This window comes from Festucalex cinctus, chromosome 7 (genome assembly GCF_051991245.1).
Source record: "Festucalex cinctus isolate MCC-2025b chromosome 7, RoL_Fcin_1.0, whole genome shotgun sequence".
Lineage (NCBI taxonomy): Eukaryota > Metazoa > Chordata > Actinopteri > Syngnathiformes > Syngnathidae > Festucalex > Festucalex cinctus.
Window position 1 is genome coordinate 10755616 of NC_135417.1, and position 18128 is coordinate 10773743.

At 41.8% G+C, this 18128-nt stretch overlaps 2 protein-coding genes and 1 long non-coding RNA gene across 5 annotated transcripts; 2 read left to right on the top strand and 1 right to left on the bottom strand.

Annotated features, from left to right (window-relative positions):
• Window positions 1-9: 9 nt before the first annotated feature.
• On the bottom strand, window positions 10-13275 carry LOC144022117 (uncharacterized). Its single transcript, XR_013284264.1, has 4 exons — window positions 13166-13275; window positions 12890-13009; window positions 1548-1784; window positions 10-1459 (listed from the first exon to the last, which is right to left on the bottom strand). It is a non-coding gene; the product is annotated as an uncharacterized LOC144022117 (long non-coding RNA).
• On the top strand, window positions 143-6962 carry flcn (folliculin). 3 transcript variants are annotated; one of them, XM_077526621.1, is made up of 12 exons: window positions 144-370; window positions 456-662; window positions 989-1147; window positions 1259-1480; window positions 1571-1737; window positions 2062-2153; window positions 3293-3432; window positions 3532-3645; window positions 4869-4992; window positions 5885-6007; window positions 6294-6396; window positions 6477-6962. In XM_077526621.1, the coding sequence occupies exons 2-12, from the start codon at window positions 456-458 to the stop codon at window positions 6682-6684; spliced, it is 1659 nt and encodes a 552-aa protein (XP_077382747.1). In that variant the 5' UTR covers window positions 144-370; the 3' UTR covers window positions 6685-6962. The 3 variants fall into 3 exon arrangements, with proteins under 3 accessions (XP_077382746.1, XP_077382747.1, XP_077382748.1); XM_077526622.1 differs by having other exon boundaries at window positions 989-1135; XM_077526620.1 differs by having other exon boundaries at window positions 143-370; window positions 989-1480.
• On the top strand, window positions 10968-16542 carry LOC144022115 (uncharacterized). The gene is made up of 5 exons (XM_077526624.1): window positions 10968-11576; window positions 12529-12629; window positions 13745-13816; window positions 13945-14091; window positions 15091-16542. Exons 1-5 carry the CDS (start codon window positions 11042-11044, stop codon window positions 15448-15450), a joined length of 1215 nt encoding a protein of 404 aa, XP_077382750.1. The 5' UTR covers window positions 10968-11041; the 3' UTR covers window positions 15451-16542.
• Window positions 16543-18128: the final 1586 nt, after the last annotated feature.

Genomic DNA, 18128 nt, shown 5'->3' on the forward strand with positions numbered 1-18128 from the left:
ATGGTGTAAAACACGTTTCACAAACACATAACCACTATAGTACACTGTAGTTCGGAATTATAATATAGGATTGTGTAGCACCCCAAAACAGTTGAAGGGGAAAAAAATAGGAAAACCGCAATGTGTCGTTCGAACTCGAGCGCGTGACTCCGTGTCACTCGCGTGACGTCATGCTAGCGCTAGCAAAACAGTACGGAGGTAAACACAACAGAAGCGAGCGGTGCAACAACAATAAGACACTTCTTCTTTGTTTTACTTACTCAAAATGCTGATTATTGTGCGATGTATTTTTGAGACACGACGAATAATGGATGCATTTTTATAGAGTAGCAAGCCGTCTTGAGTGAAGTTTCCGACATCGAAGGACGAGGCAAGCTGAAACAACGCTGTCATCCACTAATATACTACTGAAGCAATCATGTTTCATTTCTAATTCGACCTTCCTCTACGTTTAGATGAACGCGCTAGTGGCTCTCTGTCATTTCTGTGAGCTCCATGGACCAAGGACACTGTTCTGCACCGAGGCTTTGCACCCCCCGTCTCCGTCGCCTTCCTCCCAGGCAGGCGCGACAGTGCCCGGGGACCGAGATGTTGACAGGGACGGCGAAGGACTCACCATGAGGGCCAACAGCTCGGCCACACAGAGGGGAGAAATGTGTGAGGTGAGATCAGTCGGGGCGGAGGTTTAGCTCACTATGAACACATGATGGAATTTTAACAAATAAACTCAAATCAACAGTAGTGGTGGTGCTGTTTTTTTGACGGTAAAGTCAGACCTTGCAGGAAAGGCCAGATGTAAACATAAACACAAGTTAAGATGCGTAATATGTGTTGACATGGTTAAATGGCGCAGTAGGTAATGTTAAAATCTGTTATTGTAGCACATAGGTTATGGTATGCTTTTCGCAGCTGTGATGAGCACCGGCTAAACAACGTAAGCTGTTCTATCATGTGTCTCACAGTTTTCCTATTTCCCGTTGCCTCATAGGGGTGTCGCTCCCTCCCTGCATCCCACCCAGGCTTCATGAGCATCGACGACGAGACGGGCATTCGTTTTGTGAGCCACCAACATCCCAGAGAGCCGCAGCTGTTTAGCGTCGTGCGCCAGGCTTGCGTCCGCAGCCTCAGCTGTGAGGTAACCGGTGACGTATGTTTACCTGTATATGTGTGTGTGAGTCACACATCTCATGCACCACTACTTCAAACTCTCACCTCTGAATGTCGTCATGCACGTGTCCTGATGCATTTTGTTCACAAGGTGTGCCCCGGGCGCGAAGGGCCAATTTTCTTTGGCGACGAGCAACACGGTTTTGTGTTCTCGCACACGTTCTTCATCAAGGATAGTCTCGCTAGAGGCTTCCAGCGCTGGTACAGCATCGTCATGGTGGCCATGGACCGGATCTACCTCATTAACTCCTGGCCTTTTTTGTTGCGCCACCTCCAACTGACCATACAAAGTCTACAAAGCACCGCCCTGAAGGTTAGTGTGATTTTTTTTTTTTTTTGTGTGACAATCAAACGTGACAAAGACAATCGAATGACTTAACTGTTATTTGTGCGACTCCATCAGGTGTTTGACTGCGAGCAAGGCGTTTGCCCCCAGCGGGCAGTGAGGATGAACAGCGTGTTCTCGCCCGCGGTGTTCCCGCACCAGAGGAGCGGCAACGCAGCCCGCTCGCTGACGTCGCTCACGCAGCATCCCAATCTCTGGGCCAGCTTGCACTCCTCCTTCAGCTGGTCAGTCAGCCATGTACGAACACAGTAGGATGGCCATCACTGCTGGCCTAAACATAAAAAGACAAGTGATGATGACCAAAATCCAAAGTGCGAAGTCGTGATTAAGTGAAGTTACTCCTGAATATAAAGAGTTAATAAAATCATCTCTGGTAAAGAGATGACCGCACACTTCCAGAAAGTCTGTATTCGGTGACCATAAATTTGTGTTTGTGTTTTTGTTAAACAGCCAAAACATTTTTAAAAGGACGCGTCATGTCACCATCGTTGTAATCTCGTGACCGAGCTGTGATTAATCGTGAAACTTGCGGTTTTCCTCCTTTGCAGGCTGCTGAAGGCTTGCGGTAGTCGTCTGACAGAAAAGCTGCTGGAAGGAGCCCCTACCGAAGACACACTCGTGCTCATTGAGCGGCAAACAGGTGCCTTAAGTCAATGCATCAAAATGTTTTGCAATCATGATTCAGTCTTTTTTCGGAAATACAGTATTTAGTCAGCAACCGATTGTGCAAGTTCTCATACTTAAAATAATGAGAGAGGTTTGTAATTTTCATCATCGGTACACTTCAACTGTGGGAGACAGAATGTGAGAAAAAAAAATCTTGGAAGTTACATTGTAGGATTAAGTATTTAATCACCTACAAACAAGTAAGAGCTGGTTTGGTGCCCCACGCAAGATTTCCTGTGGGAACAGAATACTTTATTCAAGCCAAGTAAAATAAGTTGAACCCAATCCTAGTAATTTAGTTAACCATTATACTTATGCTAACCGAACCCAAGTCCATTAAGATAGATCAATAAAATTGCTTCATGCTTAAAAATAAACCATTAAATGTTGTGGAAATTGTTCTTTCCATTATTTTTTAAGGTCATTGAAACAGCTATTTTTGCTCAATAGTGACACTTCTGACCTACTCGTACACAATTAAACCTTACTAGTAAATTACTGTGATACACTAACTACTAGGCCCAACTTGTGAGAATGCTGAAACATTCCCACGTCATTGTGATTTTTATTCTCCGCACTTTTTTTGCCCCGTAACAACTCCCACATAATACTTCCAATTTACACTGTTCAAATTTCAACTCGTTTAAAAAATGTACGCCTCCTGGGGTATACATCATCTGATTCCACATTACTTACAGTATTTGCACAATTTAACTTGTAATATCAACTTTTTCCCCATTCATTTTCAATGGGACAGACAGTGAACTTTTTCTAAGTATCACTTTCCACGCCCTTCCACATCCTCGGCGTGGTTGCATGCTTCGTGAGCAGTTGGTAAAGTGCATTGTCCAGTAACCAGGAGGTCATAATTTCATAATTTATCCCTCAATGTACTTCAGAAGCATTCCACATGCATTCAAATCTTAGCATTGCGCTTTCAGCATTCGCACGCAATTTCTCCAGAAATTCCACTTAAGTCGAGTTCAGTCTGCTGGTGGGATATCAAATCATTGCTCAAAAGGCTTGCCATAGCACAGTCAGCCTTTTGTAAGCATTTACTGTAGAATGATGTAATAATGCATTCACAATCTTCACTTCATCTGCTTCCCCAAGAACAAGAGGAGGAAATGAGTTGCTGGGAAGGAGCCGAAGGAGGCATTTCCAAGCCACAGGGGCACCAATTAGACAGCGAAGCGGCTCATGACGAGGAGTCGCCTGGTCCCAGGTTTAGGTCACTGAGGCATTTGAGACAGGTAGAAAATGAATAAGGAATGGAAAGAAGTTGGTTCATGTTTGCGTAGGACTGCCACATGAGTCTTTGTGAGTCACGGTCTGGTATGCCGTCCGTGCAGGTGCTCGGGGCTGCTGAGTTCCGGCAGGTGGCGTGGCATGTTCTCATGGGAAATCAGGTCATATGGAGAGGCGACGACCCGGGGCTCATCCAGTCTGCTTTCGCAGTACTCAAGGTACCCAACCAAGTGTGACTGCTGAGCAATGACTACTGGAAGTCATGTTTTAGATTATTTCTGTGGAAGGTGATGCAAGTTCATGCAATTATCAGATATCTCAGTCATGGGTGAATGTGAGGCTTCATTTGTAAAAGCGCTTTGGGGGCAACATATGGCGTAGTTAAAGCGCTATATAAAAAGTAGTTCTTTTACCGTTTAATGCACAGAGCACATCCATTATCATTTTGTTTCTATTTGAATTAATGGATCTAAAAATAATAAATTTTATGTGGTTATAAGTCAGTAGAGGTTCAAATCAAATAAACAAATGATTTCATTCCTGACCTTAGAAATCAATCCAATCTTTTCCAGAGTGGTTGTTGGTCCATTAAAATCAGAAACTGGATTTTTCTGGGGGGAAAATTGACATTTTATTTTAAGGATTTATCACTCAGTGCTATTTATTATGCATCGTTTCATTGATTTTTAAATGTAACCTGTGTTCGAATGCTACTAAAACATGTTTCATGAAGGTTGCATTTTCAAATTCCTCTGTGGAAATCCGTTTTCCAATTGTGAAGGTTGTAATAAATATAACTGAAGTTGGTCATAACATTTTATTAAAGCTTACAACTAACCCCCCCGCAGATAATGACCGGCAGATCATAAGGCAGCATGGAAGTTATCTTCACTTCCTGCCTGTGGGTATAAAATTATTATTACTGAGTTACCGTTCCGCACCCTGCTGTGTTTCCTTGCCTCTACTTGTGTCGCTGACGTGCTTCTTCCAGAGACAAGCCAGAGCGCGCAGCTGTTATCAGCTCACAGTGATTTTTTTTGTGTGTGTGTTTTTTTTTTTTAAGTAAAGCCCAAGCAACAACTTTGAGTGGACGTGTAGCCCTCAAGTGCACCTGTGCTTTCCCGTGTGATTAAACGCCACCCAAGAGAATTACACTTCCAGTATGATCTTCCTTGAGTCATGTGACTTTCCGGTTATCTTTATGACCCTTTATGAGTGTAAGTTGGCTCATTGGGTGCTTTTGATATGAGTAGTCATTTACAAATTCACATCTCTGTGACGTTTTCCTTCCGCTTGAACTTTTTTTTTTTTTTTTTGTTCAGTATCATTATGACAATAGAGGAGCTTTTATTGTCTTCACTGCAAAAACTATTCAGTCCACATTCACAATGACGGGTGTTTTGTTTTTGTTTTTTTTATGTATGTCTGTGTTTCCCGTCAGACGTTGCTCCCGGTAGGCTGTGTGCGTTCAGTTCCTTACAGCGCTCACTATGAAGAGGCCTACAAGTGCAACTTCCTGGGTCTGAGCCCAGATGTGGCCATCCCAGCCCATGTCATCTCTTCAGGTAAAACACAACTCAACTCAACTTTATTTAGAAGGTATTATCACAATATGAAGGTCACGATGCGATAATTGTCACAATATTGTGGGGGAGGTTGGCTATACAAAAAATATATATATAAAAAATACATAAATATAAATATATTGAGGCACTTCATCTGACCATTAATGTGGATTTTAAACATAGAAGGGCCAAAACATGCCTTGTGAAAATTAAACTGCGCTAAAATAAATAGCCACCAGAGGGTGCTAGAATTGCACAAATGGAAAGCAACACGACTTCTTTTTTTTCTTTTTTTTTTTTCTTTTTAACAGATGCGCTGCTTTTAATATCGTGACGTGACGATGACAATATATTGTGGGAGTTTCAATATCGCGATATCATGATATTGCTGTTATGTACATCCCTATCGACTTGTCTATGCTAACTCGACTCTCATCACAATGACTTTAAAAAAAATAAAAAATCTGAAGTCGTGCAAAAACTATGCAACGCCGTTTCTAGTATGTGAATATGCATTTTGGTTAAAGTATTAGTAATGCGACTGTTTAACAAATCAGATTTCAAATTCGTCCTCACAAGGCCAGCAAGCGATGATGTCAGCCTTTTTCTGTCCTCTGATTGGTTGATCAGAGCAAAACTTGTTACTGCCAACTTTGACCAGCAAATCACGTCTGTAGCAATCTGCACGCGTTAGTACATTTCATATTTAGCATCTCTGGTGCGTATGATGTACTTTTTTTCATGTTTTTGTTTGAATGCTGTTATTTTGGAGTTTTGTATAGTAACAATTGTTTCTATAATAGCAATGTGATAGTACAACCCAAGTACTAAATACACAGCCACCACTGCCACAAGTTTAACAAAACGTCTTCCTTGTGTTTGGTCCCTGTAGAATTTTCAGTACTGGTGGACGTCAGCTCAGACGCAGGCTGTCAAAGCCCACCGACAGAAGACAATATCTGCTCGCTTTATCAGTTCAACATGAGCAGTGCCAACACGCAGCCCACAGACAGAGGTGGGCATACCGCGTTGTGACAATAATAGCTCGGGTCAGGTGTCATGTGCGCTCACAGCTGCACCCGCCGCACGGCTACAGCAACTTTTACATAGCACAGCAGTGCAACAGATCAACATTGAAATTTTCTTCATCCCCATTTATGGAATATATTATTTACTGTGTAGGATATGAAAAATTTATATATATAAATGTTTATGTAAAAAAATGAATCCTTGTCCTACTCAACATTTGGAAAAATTGACCCCCAACATTCTGCCATGTGACAATGCCTGTTCACATCCAGGTCCCACGTTACTCAACAAACTGGAGGTGGCGCTGTCCAACGAGAACTTATCTGTGGACGTGGTGTCTCACTGTCTGCTGTGTTTGAAGGAGGAATGGATGAAGTGAGACGCCCCCAGTTGCTTTTGACTCGTTCACACGTGTTCAGCCCCGTAACGACGTGTTCTCGCTCCCGCTTTTTCAGCAAGGTCAAAGTGCTCTTCAAATTCTCCAAAGTGGACGGGCGAGGCAGGGAGGACACCCAGAAGGTTCTGGCTCTGCTCGGCACCACGGGGCCCGGCGAGGAGGACAACGTGAGGCTGCTCAAGTTCTGGATGACGGGACTCAGCAAAACCTACAAGAGCCATCTGATGAGCGCCGTCCGGGGAGGGGAGAGGAGCCCCAGCCAGTGACAAAGACTGAAAGACTCAAAGAAGTATTGTACTGGGGAAAGGAAAGCGAAAGCAAGAATCCTTTCATGGCCCGAGGTTTTCACCATTTGCCTCTCTTTACTGGAATTGAATGAAAGGGACCCCCTAGTTTTCCCCCGAAGTAATGAGAATTCTATTTGATTATTGAGCAACTGAGATTAGACTTGTGTATTTTTCTACTGAAATTGTACTAATACATCCATTTTAATTTATGACAAAAACGCTTGTTTATCGCTTTGCTAATAAAATGATTGCATGGACTTCAGTGATGTCATTGCATCTATTTTCTATCGAGCTTATTCTCATTAGAGTCACAAGTAAGCTGGAGTTTATCCCGGATGAGGTTGTGGTGAGGGGCACGCACATAACGATAAACAAGCGTTGCTCACATTATGGACAGTTCAGAGCAGGAGTCACATGACAACATGTTGCCCTCAAGGACCTGATGGGAAGCCTGCAGGCTCAGACGGTCACCCTACGGAGCATTGTCTTATATTGTGAAATGTCAACACAAAAAGTGTTTCAAAATTGATGTTTCTCTGTTTCCTACATTGTTAATAATTAGGGCTGTGAATTGCCTAGTATCTGGCGATTCGATCCGAATCGTGACCAATGAATCCCGATCCCGATTAATCCCGATACAAATCTATATGTTGGTTATTGCGATTTTGTTCTTTAACTCAATTTGGAAAATACTAATCAGTAAACCTGTACATGTACACTCGAGAATCACGAGACGCACAGATGATGTGGAGATGCACAGAGGAACCGAGGTAATAATCCGACAAACACTTCTCGGTTTGGCTTAAATAGACAGTGAATTGATCGGATTGGCTGTGGCTAGACATGTGACTGACATGGAATTATCTGATTAGCTGTTGACCAAGTAAAGAGATTAAAGATTCTTGACATCGCATAGCTTTTTTTTCCAGTTGAAACCAGATGATGGTTGCATCAGTTCAAAACAGACACTTGACCTCACGGTCATGACCCAAACTTAACCCTTGCATGACCCAAACTTAACCCTGGCATGACCCAGTCATGACATTTCTAATGGTTTATTTCATAAGTGTGTATCAAACTGGGAGACAATAAGTAGCTCTAAAGGTTGGTGATACCTGATTTACAGTCTTCAATTAAGCGAATATATTTTTAATATGTGGCTATGACTGCAATCTGTAAGGATTGATATCCTCGTCATCACACTTTTAGCAGATATGGCACCTGTAAAGCTGAAATTTGAAGAGAAAATGCTGCAGTAAACATTAATTCCACTGGCAAAAAAGTTGGCTGCATGATCTTACCCCAATAGATCAGCAACCACTGCACCCAATATTCAGTACTGGTCAGCCCAGAAGTGGTGCTGCAAGTTAGTCGTCATGACTGAACAACTAAGTGGAAGAGGGTACATGTAAGTCCAAAATAGTCCATCACTAAATGCTTGCCTTCATGTTTCTGCCTGCATTACGTGCTTTCTGGTGGTTAGGTGACCGGTAGTTTCAAATAGAATAAGTGAACCTTAAGAAAAAAAAATCTGCCAATCACAGGGAATGTGCAGACAAATATATTCATGCTTATGGGCAATTTAAAGTTATAACGAGCCTAACGTGGCAGGAAGCTATAGTATCTAGAGTGAGATTCGAACCTTAACTGTGAATTCCATCATGCTGGCCAACTTGAATGACGTTGTTGTTTTTGTTCCACAATTGGTGCCCTCTTGTGGCAAAGAAGAGACAAAGGGAGTGAAATGGAGGAGGAATGCTGCTCCCACGCACTTTTTTTTTTTTTTTTTTTTTTAAACCGCTTTGAGCACACCACAAATCAAAAGTGATTTAAGCAGACGCTTTGTCTGGTTCTACTGGAGGGAGCACATTGTTTGCATGTAATGCTAACTAAAATGACCCCTAGCAGCCTTTACTCTTAATGAGCCACATCTTGGGACACTGATCCACTGATATATTTTTTTCTTTTCTTGAAATAATGCTTTATTGCATTTGCTGACATGTGCACAATTAGTCAATAAAAAATAAGTAAAAACATGCGGTTGTTGAAATTACAAGCGAGGGAGGGGTACCTGTGTAAATTGCATGTAAACACCCGGTGAAAGTGAACACTCACGAGAAAAAAAAAAAAAAAAGAATCTGTTTCTGGTTAACAAGAGGCAGAGTAGCGATTTGCGCTGGTTCCGCTAATCAGTTGCATATTTACTCCACAAATATGCATGCGTGGATCCAACAGGAAGAAGGGCCGGGATATTTTACACACGATTTTGATGCCGTAGGTGCATCAAAATCGTCGCACTGGAAGGATTCCTTCGGGAGACTTTTCAACGTTTCTTTTTACCTCCTTTACATTAAAATATTGTTGAAGGAAAAACTCGTTTTGTTACATGAAGATTTCCCTTGCATCAGTCAGCCTGATAACTTGAGCGTGTCAACTAGATGTTATCTACTGGTTAGAGGACGACGCACTACCAGGATGTTGAATGCTCAAACGACTTTATGACAAGCTGTTTTGAGCATTTCTTCCACATCGATCATATCTAGTTTAAGGTCCGTTTACTTATGTAGCCAAGCTAATTACTAGTGAGGCAAAACTGTGCACTAGTTGACATCTGTGCACTACTAGTACTACTAGTGAAATGCTAAATAACGCTACAATCAAGTAAATTTTAGTTAAGTTTTACCACTGTATACTATTTTTGCACACTACAATGACAATTTTGATACACAAGTAGGACAACTTCACATTACCAGTACTAGTGACATTCTGAAATTCTACTAGTTAACATCTATCGCTTCACTAGTAGTTTGTCATCTAGTGCACAGTTTTGCCGGAGTTGTATTATGTAGTGAACCGACTAGTTAGTGAGGACAAAAAGTTTACGAGTCCATGCACCTTAAGTTGCATGATATCAAATCAGTGCGCAAATAGCTTGATGGAGCGTAGGTAGAATGACTTACTAGTCTTGCGTGTCTTACTAGTACCATTTCTTTCACTACCGTGTGACATTTCTGCACACTAGCTGGAACCATTCACTGCCATTGACGAGTATACTTATCAATTCCATTTTTCAATACAAGTGGGAGGGAGAGGTCTGATGCCGCTCCATTGTAAATTTCAAGCTTGGAAACAACTTTACTGACACACAGCTACCAGTAGATGGCAGCGATGCGCTATTTTAAATATTAGAACATCTCAGTTTGTGAGTCCACTAGCAGAAATGTTTGTTCAAACTTGGTTAGACCTTTTTTCCCCCCCAACTTATAACATTATATAATTATAAAATAATGGAAAAAACTTTTTCCTTGTGAAATTACAGACTATTCTTTCATTTAGTAGACTGATAGTAACGTGGCTGACTTTAAACACAGGGATTTGGGTTCAAACCTGGTTTAGAGTGAACGGTAAAAGGTCCCTGGCCAAAGACCCTTGATGCCAAATGCTTAGCCATGGTCACAGCCTGGATAAAAATGGATAGGTTGTGTCAGGAAGGTTATGAGACAGTGTAAAAACTGTGCCAAACATATCATACGAGTGACTTGCTGTGTGTGACCCCTTTGATAAAAGTTTCTTCTTCTTCTTAAAAAATGTTGGTAATAAAATTTGTTTTTTAGCCACAGCTGTAAAATTTGTTTTTTTAGCCACAGCTGTACTGATAACCTGGAAACCCATTACATGCTAGCTTTAACTCATCCAATGGGCAGTTATTACCCTTTGTTGGCTCAAAATCCTGGGTATAAATAACCCAGCATTGGCTCAATCCCTTTTGGACCCACTGGTGGTTTAGCTATTTCACCCAGTTTGGGTTCCTTTTAACCTTTTTTTTTTTTTAAATTAAAATCTTGTCCCAACATGCTGGGTCAAATCTTCAACCCAGTACTTCAACCCCAACTTCCACTACACGCCACTGCATTGAAAACACTCGAAAGCAGTCACATGATGACTTGCAAGTTGGGGCTGTGTGTTGCAACACATTTCTTTTGGAAAAATATCCCGATTTTAATCCTTGGATCATGTGAGGATGATGAAGCAGGCGGACGTTGCGCACACGCAGGCCCCGCTGGGATAGAAAGGCTCGGAGGTGTCGGACTGGGGTTTTTAGGGGGGGCTGAGTCCAAATGAAAACCATACGATCCAACAGCATGACTAAGCCTCGCTGGAGGAGGAGGAGGAGGAGGAGGAGAATGGAGGGGGGTCAGGGAATGTGGGGAGCAGGGGGAGGGAGCCGGGTCAGTCAATAGTGAGGTAAAACGTGTGCGCGGTGGGAGGGGCGGCCACTTAAAGGGAGCAGACGAGCAGCCCCAGCGTAGCACTTTCACTTTGAGCCGTCTGACGGATGATACACAGCGGCAGGGTAGAGGAAGGCCACAGGCACCGGAGGCCACTGCCTCATCCATTAGCCACTTTCCACAAGGCTGCGGGGGGAGGATTCAAATTAGGCTGCTCGGGGAAGCTTCTAGGTCAGCAGGGGAAAGGGGGGCAAGTGGAAGAGAGAAACTGCAATTTCAACAAAAGCTCTGACGAGGCTGCAGTGGGGGAAATCCAAAGTGAGGGAGAAGGATGGAGTGAGAGGATCCATGCTGGAAAGTACCAAAGCGAGGAATACTATATAGGGGATGTCAGCGGGAGCAGCAGCAGGAGGAGCGCGGCGCTGAAGAGGAAGGAAGGAGGGAGCAGCACGCAGCGACGCACTCCGTGTCAAAGACCCCGCCACAAGGCACGGAGGAGGAAAGTTTGCCTTTCACTGACTGACACAGAAAGGCCCGTCCGTCTGTCTGTGTGCGTGGTGGCGGAGCATGTGAGCGATTGCTGTCAACCAGAGAAATGGAGAAGTGTCCGTTTTCGGAAAGATAAAAGGATGTCACTGCCAGGTGAGTACTTGTTTGTGACTATGCAGTGTCAATTTCGGGGAAATACTGTACAAGAGTTTCATGAACTTTTAATTCGTTGAATATATTAATATATGTATTTACGTCCTGTGGCGGCCTACAACCTGCTCACGTGTGCAGACAAACTTAAGATGAGTCACTGGTTCAAATATGGACCAACAATTGGTAGTTTGACTTTCACTTGCTTGACGCTTGTTGGAGAAATCTGCAATATTATTAATCATTCTGCAGGTACATTAACCAAATTGTGGTGGAAGGAGATTCTTCTCAGTTCGATATAGTAGTACAGATATTTTTACTCTTAGGCTCTTTTTTTTTTTTTTTTTTACTGCGCAGATGACAGTGTGATGTAATAAAAAAATAAATACAAAAAAGAGAGAAATTATATATTATATAATCAGAAAATGTAATTTAAACAATCTGTTGTAACATCTAAATTCCCCATCTGGCAATGATAGGATTATCTTATCTTAAATAGTCAACCGCGGCTAAGATCTTGATTGTCTGATTGAGAACTTTGACTGTTATTCGGGGAGGGGGCAGCTTTTACATGGAGGACTGGGAACCAGGGAGCATTTACGACAGGTTTAGAAAAGCAAGTTATTCCCCATCTATGAACTAATCTAAGAAGAGTTTTTGTTCAGTATTTTTGGTTCCAAATCCATTTTGAGGCATAAGATGGTGATAGAAAGGGCTGATTTCTTTTCAAAGATCATTTTGACAGTTTTAAAAAAATATGACAAAAGTGTTGTTTTTCAATTGCATTTCAGAGTCTGTACTTTTTTTTTTTTAACAGAAATATGTCTACTTCTCTTTAAAGACAGCGTGAGAGTGCTTTTTTGCCACCTCTAGTTATTCTGCTCAAAAAGGTGACAAACCACAAAAAGTTTCCAGACAACGATCTGAGTTCTGTTTGTCACTTGTCCTCTTACAGTTTTGCTCTTGCTATCACTCTTGACTGTCCAATGTGATGGATGTGACTGGGAGGTGGTGAAGAACGTTAAGACAGCTATCGACGCAAACCCGACCGGATTTGTAAGTTTAAGGCACTGGATATGGTACAGCTGAAACTTTTTGTCATGTTTAATATAATGCAACAACATGTAAACGTTCTCCAAAGCCCAAACTAGTATCCAAGTTCATTACATTCGAAGAAACAACAAACCATCAGCAACCTCAAACTGATTTATAATAGTGCAGCAGTAGTCTAATGGTCAATTCCCAAAATATTGATATTTAACATTCATTTAAATAACATGCAGATGCACTAGCAAGTTGGGTAAAGCACTACTTACTTTCTGAGTCTTTTATCAATCTGCAAACCTCACTTTCTGGGATGTTTTTGAGGAAGGTGAACCCTGGCTTTTATCAACAACTGAGTTCCTGTCATCATCGGTTGGATCATGCGCAGTTGCCTGAAAGAAAGAAAAACAAACAAACCAGGATTAGGGAAAAATGTTTTCCAAGAGTGGTCTAAATTCATCATATGTACCAACATTCATTAAAAGATAATAAGTAACATTCACTTATTCTAAGCTAAAGTAAATCTTTCATCAAAAGCATAACCTCACTTTTGAGATGTGGAATGTAAAGCTTTGCTTTCGCGGGCGCGGCCATCTTGGAAATGGGAGTTGCGCTGATTAATCGAGAAAAGTGTTGAATGCAATAAATCACTGCCCCCTATATGTCAAAATTGGAACTAAACCTTGATTTAGAAGTCCATTCGTCTTTATTTATATTTATATTTTAAAAAAAAGAAAATAAAGAAAAGAAGAATAATTTAGTTAGCCCACTGTTGTTTCTCGTTGCTCAAATGATTTTTGTAAAGTATAATAAGCAATTGCATCATATGAAGTACATATTTTGTCAAGCCTTTTAGGACTTAAAAAAACAAAATGACATATGATAGGAAAAAGCTTCACCTATAACAAATCTTGTGGGAAAAAAAAATGTATTCATTGTTTGGATGAACTGCGTTAAATAAATGATGTCATCCCAAACAAGCAGAGCAATTGATCAGCTGCAACTTGTGATGTAACCACATGACAAAAAGCTTTCTGAAAATAACAACATTGTGCAGCTCCACCAAAGTGATTACAGCAGCTCGTGTCATCCAAGCGTTTCTCATCTCTGTTTTCCTCTCTTTTCAGCGGACCGTATTTCCCAAAGATTACTATGTGTTGCACCACTACACAAAAAGCATGTTGTGTGACACTGATCCGGTGAGTCGCATTTCGGTTACGCGGTTACCAGAAGTTGAATCAAATGGAGCACTTCCTGTTGGAGATTTGTGGCATATTTTTACACACCGAACACTAACTTCTTGTGGTGGTGGTATTTTTCCATGCAGTGTTGCGTGTTCCCTGCTGCAATCGTGCTCCTCGAATCCTGGAATGTGCTTTTGAGAAACCTCTGGGATGAGCATCTGAATCACTCCTTGATCTTCGACCTAAAGCAGACACTGGATATAATAATCAGAAAGAATAAAAACACAGAGGTAGGATTGGTTTTATTCTTGCTTTGGAACAAGTTGGGAGAAAGTCACTATGGAGACGCATTAAAGAGGAAATCAATGCAAAAAATTTTTTATTTACAATAAAACTATGTTCTATGGGCTCACACTAGTGTAAACACGACATTCTGATTATTATTGCATTTGTGGAATATGAATTAAATGGGGCAAAGTCCACCTGTTTTTATCCATCTCAGGGGGCAGACATTTTGCCACTTGCTAACGACCAATCACGGCTCACCCTGAGGCACTGTGAGGTCATTTTCAGTCGCCAGCGTGCGTCAGTACAAGGCAAAATGGCCGCCCCCTGAGATTGATAAAAAAATAAAAATAAATTTAAAAAAAAAAAGGTGGATTTAAGCAACAATGTGAAAACTAACATCCATCCATCCATCCATCCATCCATTTTCTTGACCGCTTATTCCTCACAAGGGTCGCGGGGGCTGCTGGCGCCTATCTCAGCTGGCTCTGGGCAGTAGGCGGGGGACACCCTGGACCGGTTGCCAACCAATCGCAGGGCACACAGAGACGAACAACCATCCACACTCACAACCACACCTAGGGACAATTCGGAGCGCCCAATTAACCTGCCATGCATGTCTTTGGAATGTGGGAGGAGACCGGAGTACCCGGAGAAGACCCACGCGGACACGGGGAGAACATGCAAACTCCACCCAGGAAGGTCCGAGCCTGGACTCGAACCGGAGACCTCAGAACTGGGAAGCGGACGTGCTAACCACTCGACTACCGTGCCGCATTGAAAACTAACATGTGAATCTATTTATTTAATGTCAACTGCAGCATTTGAATAGGATAAGAAAGTAGTCCATTGCATGCTAGCATGTGAGACCCTATAACTACATTTCGTTTGCATTTCTGAGTGACAATTTGGCTATATTTTCACTTGAGATTTTATTATAAACGAAAACACATTTCACCTGCACCTTCCTCTACTAAATGTATGACTGTATTTGTCTGCTGTAGAGGTTGCGGGAGGAGATGGACCCGTCCCAGTTTTCCCCACTCTTCTCCTCTCCCGAGGAGCTCCTCAAGCTCACGTCGGATTTGTTCACCCGATGGCTGGAGGTCGGATGCTCGCCCTCCATGGAAATCTGCGAGCCACCCACTCTGCCGCCCCTGGCTGAGAAGAAGGAGTACAGTCCGTCCAGGGTCCGAATCCTGACAACCAGGGCCATCAGCAGCAGAATGTTGGAAGCCGAGCTGGCCCGGTTGAGAGACGTTACCCAGCCTCCATCCAGCCGCAGTCCCGCCTCCCTCTCCGTGCATCCCGCCTCTGCGTGGAGCCTCCTCCTGTTCAGACTCTACTGGTGGTTGTTGCCATAGGAACCTAAAAGGATCTTCTTCTTTTTTTCTTTTTTTTTTTCGGACGATGCACACAAAATGCAAGACATTTTCTGGCACTGAATGATTGTTTCCTTTCTATTTGTGTTGTCTTGTGTTGCATTATGCTGGCATTACCATATGAAGTGACATGCGCAGGTTGCATTTTATTTTAACGTCCAAAGTTTTTCTTGTTGCTACGTTCACTGCCCCGACAGCGCAAAAAGACGTGTAAAGTAGTGGCGGACTGTGTATTTGGTACCTGGGTCTTCAGTGGAGACGCTTAATACCGCATCTATCACATCACACATTATAGAAACCATCAATACTATACAAAATTGCAGGTACAGCTCTGTTCAGAATGAGTATTTAGCGAATAAATAACAAAAACATGGAAAATGGACTAAAATATGCCATATTTACCAGAGATGCAGATTATCAAATGATATTATGTACTGGTTGCTACAGACATATTTTGCTAGTCGAAGTTGGCTGTAACAAGTTTTGCTACTACCAACCAAGAGCTGAATTTGAAATTTGATTAGTTCAAGAAAAAGTGCCATTGGCTAATATAGTTAAAGTTTCATGGGCCACCACTACTGATTCTGAAGGCCCTGGGTAGATTATCTTGCAATGGCAACATGTAGATGCTGAAATCTGATAGGACAAAACATAAATATACACATGCATTGCATATATGTTTTATGTTGGGGATAAATTAATACAATTTAATAGGGGGGCAAATGCTAGAATTTAGGTTGTAAATGACTGCCAGTGCTTCGAATAGTGTTTAGGCCAGCAGAGTGGGCATTGCCAGGCATCAACGCTCTCCACTGGTGCAAATACATCTTACATAAGCATAGTACAGTACTCGCCTTCCTATAGGTAGACATGCCGCCAAGCTCCAGCTAGCTAAGCTCTTTGTGCTAACAAGAGATACATGCTGACCAAGCCAATGCACGATAAGCCTTCACGTTTGTCTGATGTGGAATCTGTCACATTTGTTTACAATGACTGTTTTTGTAACTATAAGATATGACGTCTATAGACTTTTAATTTTGTATTAAAAATGTGGATTAAAGCCATTTAGGTATATTTGTGATGTGATTTTTCAGGACAAGGCATGAAGTACAGTGGACCCTCTGAATGTCAAACGCTGGGAAGCCATTTAAGTATTAATGCGGCAGCTTGATGTCCATCTTTAGTCCATGTACTAGTATGTTTTTTTTTTTTTTGCTCACTAGTCAGACAAATCAATGGACTAGTATGACAGGTCTTACTAGTAAGATTTCTCCACTACTGTCTTTTACAACTGTATGACATTTCTGCACAACAATAGCACAACTTTGGCGTACTAGTTGCACAATTACCTGTCACTCCTGCAAAGCTACGTTGTTTTTGTTGTTGTTGTTTTTTTGTGGTACTAGTATGTCACTAAAGAGCTACACTAGTCAGGCCTAGCCATGTTACTAGTGTTGCGAGCCACACACACGGCCACTCAAGCGAAACGAAACAAAAACGGAGCAGTTAACAAACTGCGATGCCCTGCATGTGGGCAAGGAGAGACCCATTTTCAGTTAGTTGTATGAGAAACACTCAAACACACAAATTTAAAATGACAACACTTGCAATGCAACCAATGCTCTTGTATATTTCTATTTGATAATGCTGTGCTATTTAAAAAATTGAACAAACAATTGTGGATGGCATTTGAGAGAGTATATTTATATACAAATATGGTAATGGCACAAATTAAACAAAGGTACCACTATATTTTTTTGTACTTTCCGATACAACATGAATTCCGTGATCGGCCTTTGAGGCATATTTGTCCAGTAAATTTGATTAAACAATTATTTTATGTACCACTTTGGGGACATTAGACTTTCGGAGGCTCCACTGTCCCTTTGTTCATTGTTCTGTCGATAAACAGGCCTGCAGTAAAACTACCGAACCCGAATGTGGTTGGAGTTACAGTGGCCTGTATCAGTGATGCATTCGGTTTGTTTGTTTAATCCCAAATTGAAAAGGTTTGTTAATGATTTGACATGCTCGCTTCCAGGACACAAAGTCCACATCTATCCATGTTGCAAAAAAAAAAAAAAAAGTCCTACCAAGACAGAAATAGTTTCACAGCTCTTTTTTTTTTTTTGTAACTCTGGGAAAGAGAAATAAAACTGCCAAAAAAATAATCACAACCAAAAGAGGAATGTGTTGTGGATGAGACTTTTTGTGTGTGAGTCAAGATTCACGTGAAAGGAACTTGCAGCTGCATTTTAAACGCTGGTACTTGCCCCTGCTTGTACACACCCACACGTGTAATGTGCACCCTTGTCCTAACAAGACCCCTCCTTGTTGTTTCGCAAGCCTTACAATGCAGAGGCATGTTGCCGTGGACACAGTGGGAGCTAACTTTTCATTGATTTGTTTTGCTTTTTTGCCAAGGACGGGTCAGACATATTATACAACATCAGCGCTAAAAACAATGAACTTGGAGCTGGGAAGCTACATTTTTGAGAGATGAGGGGCTCTTGAGATTGTCCAAAGTCTGGCCCGGGGGCCTTTTTTTTTTTTCCTTGCGATATTCATATTGTATTTATTTATTTATTTTTAATGTGACTTTTTCGTTGAAATGTTACAGGATATGTCATTCATAACATTTTTTATTTATTTATTATTTA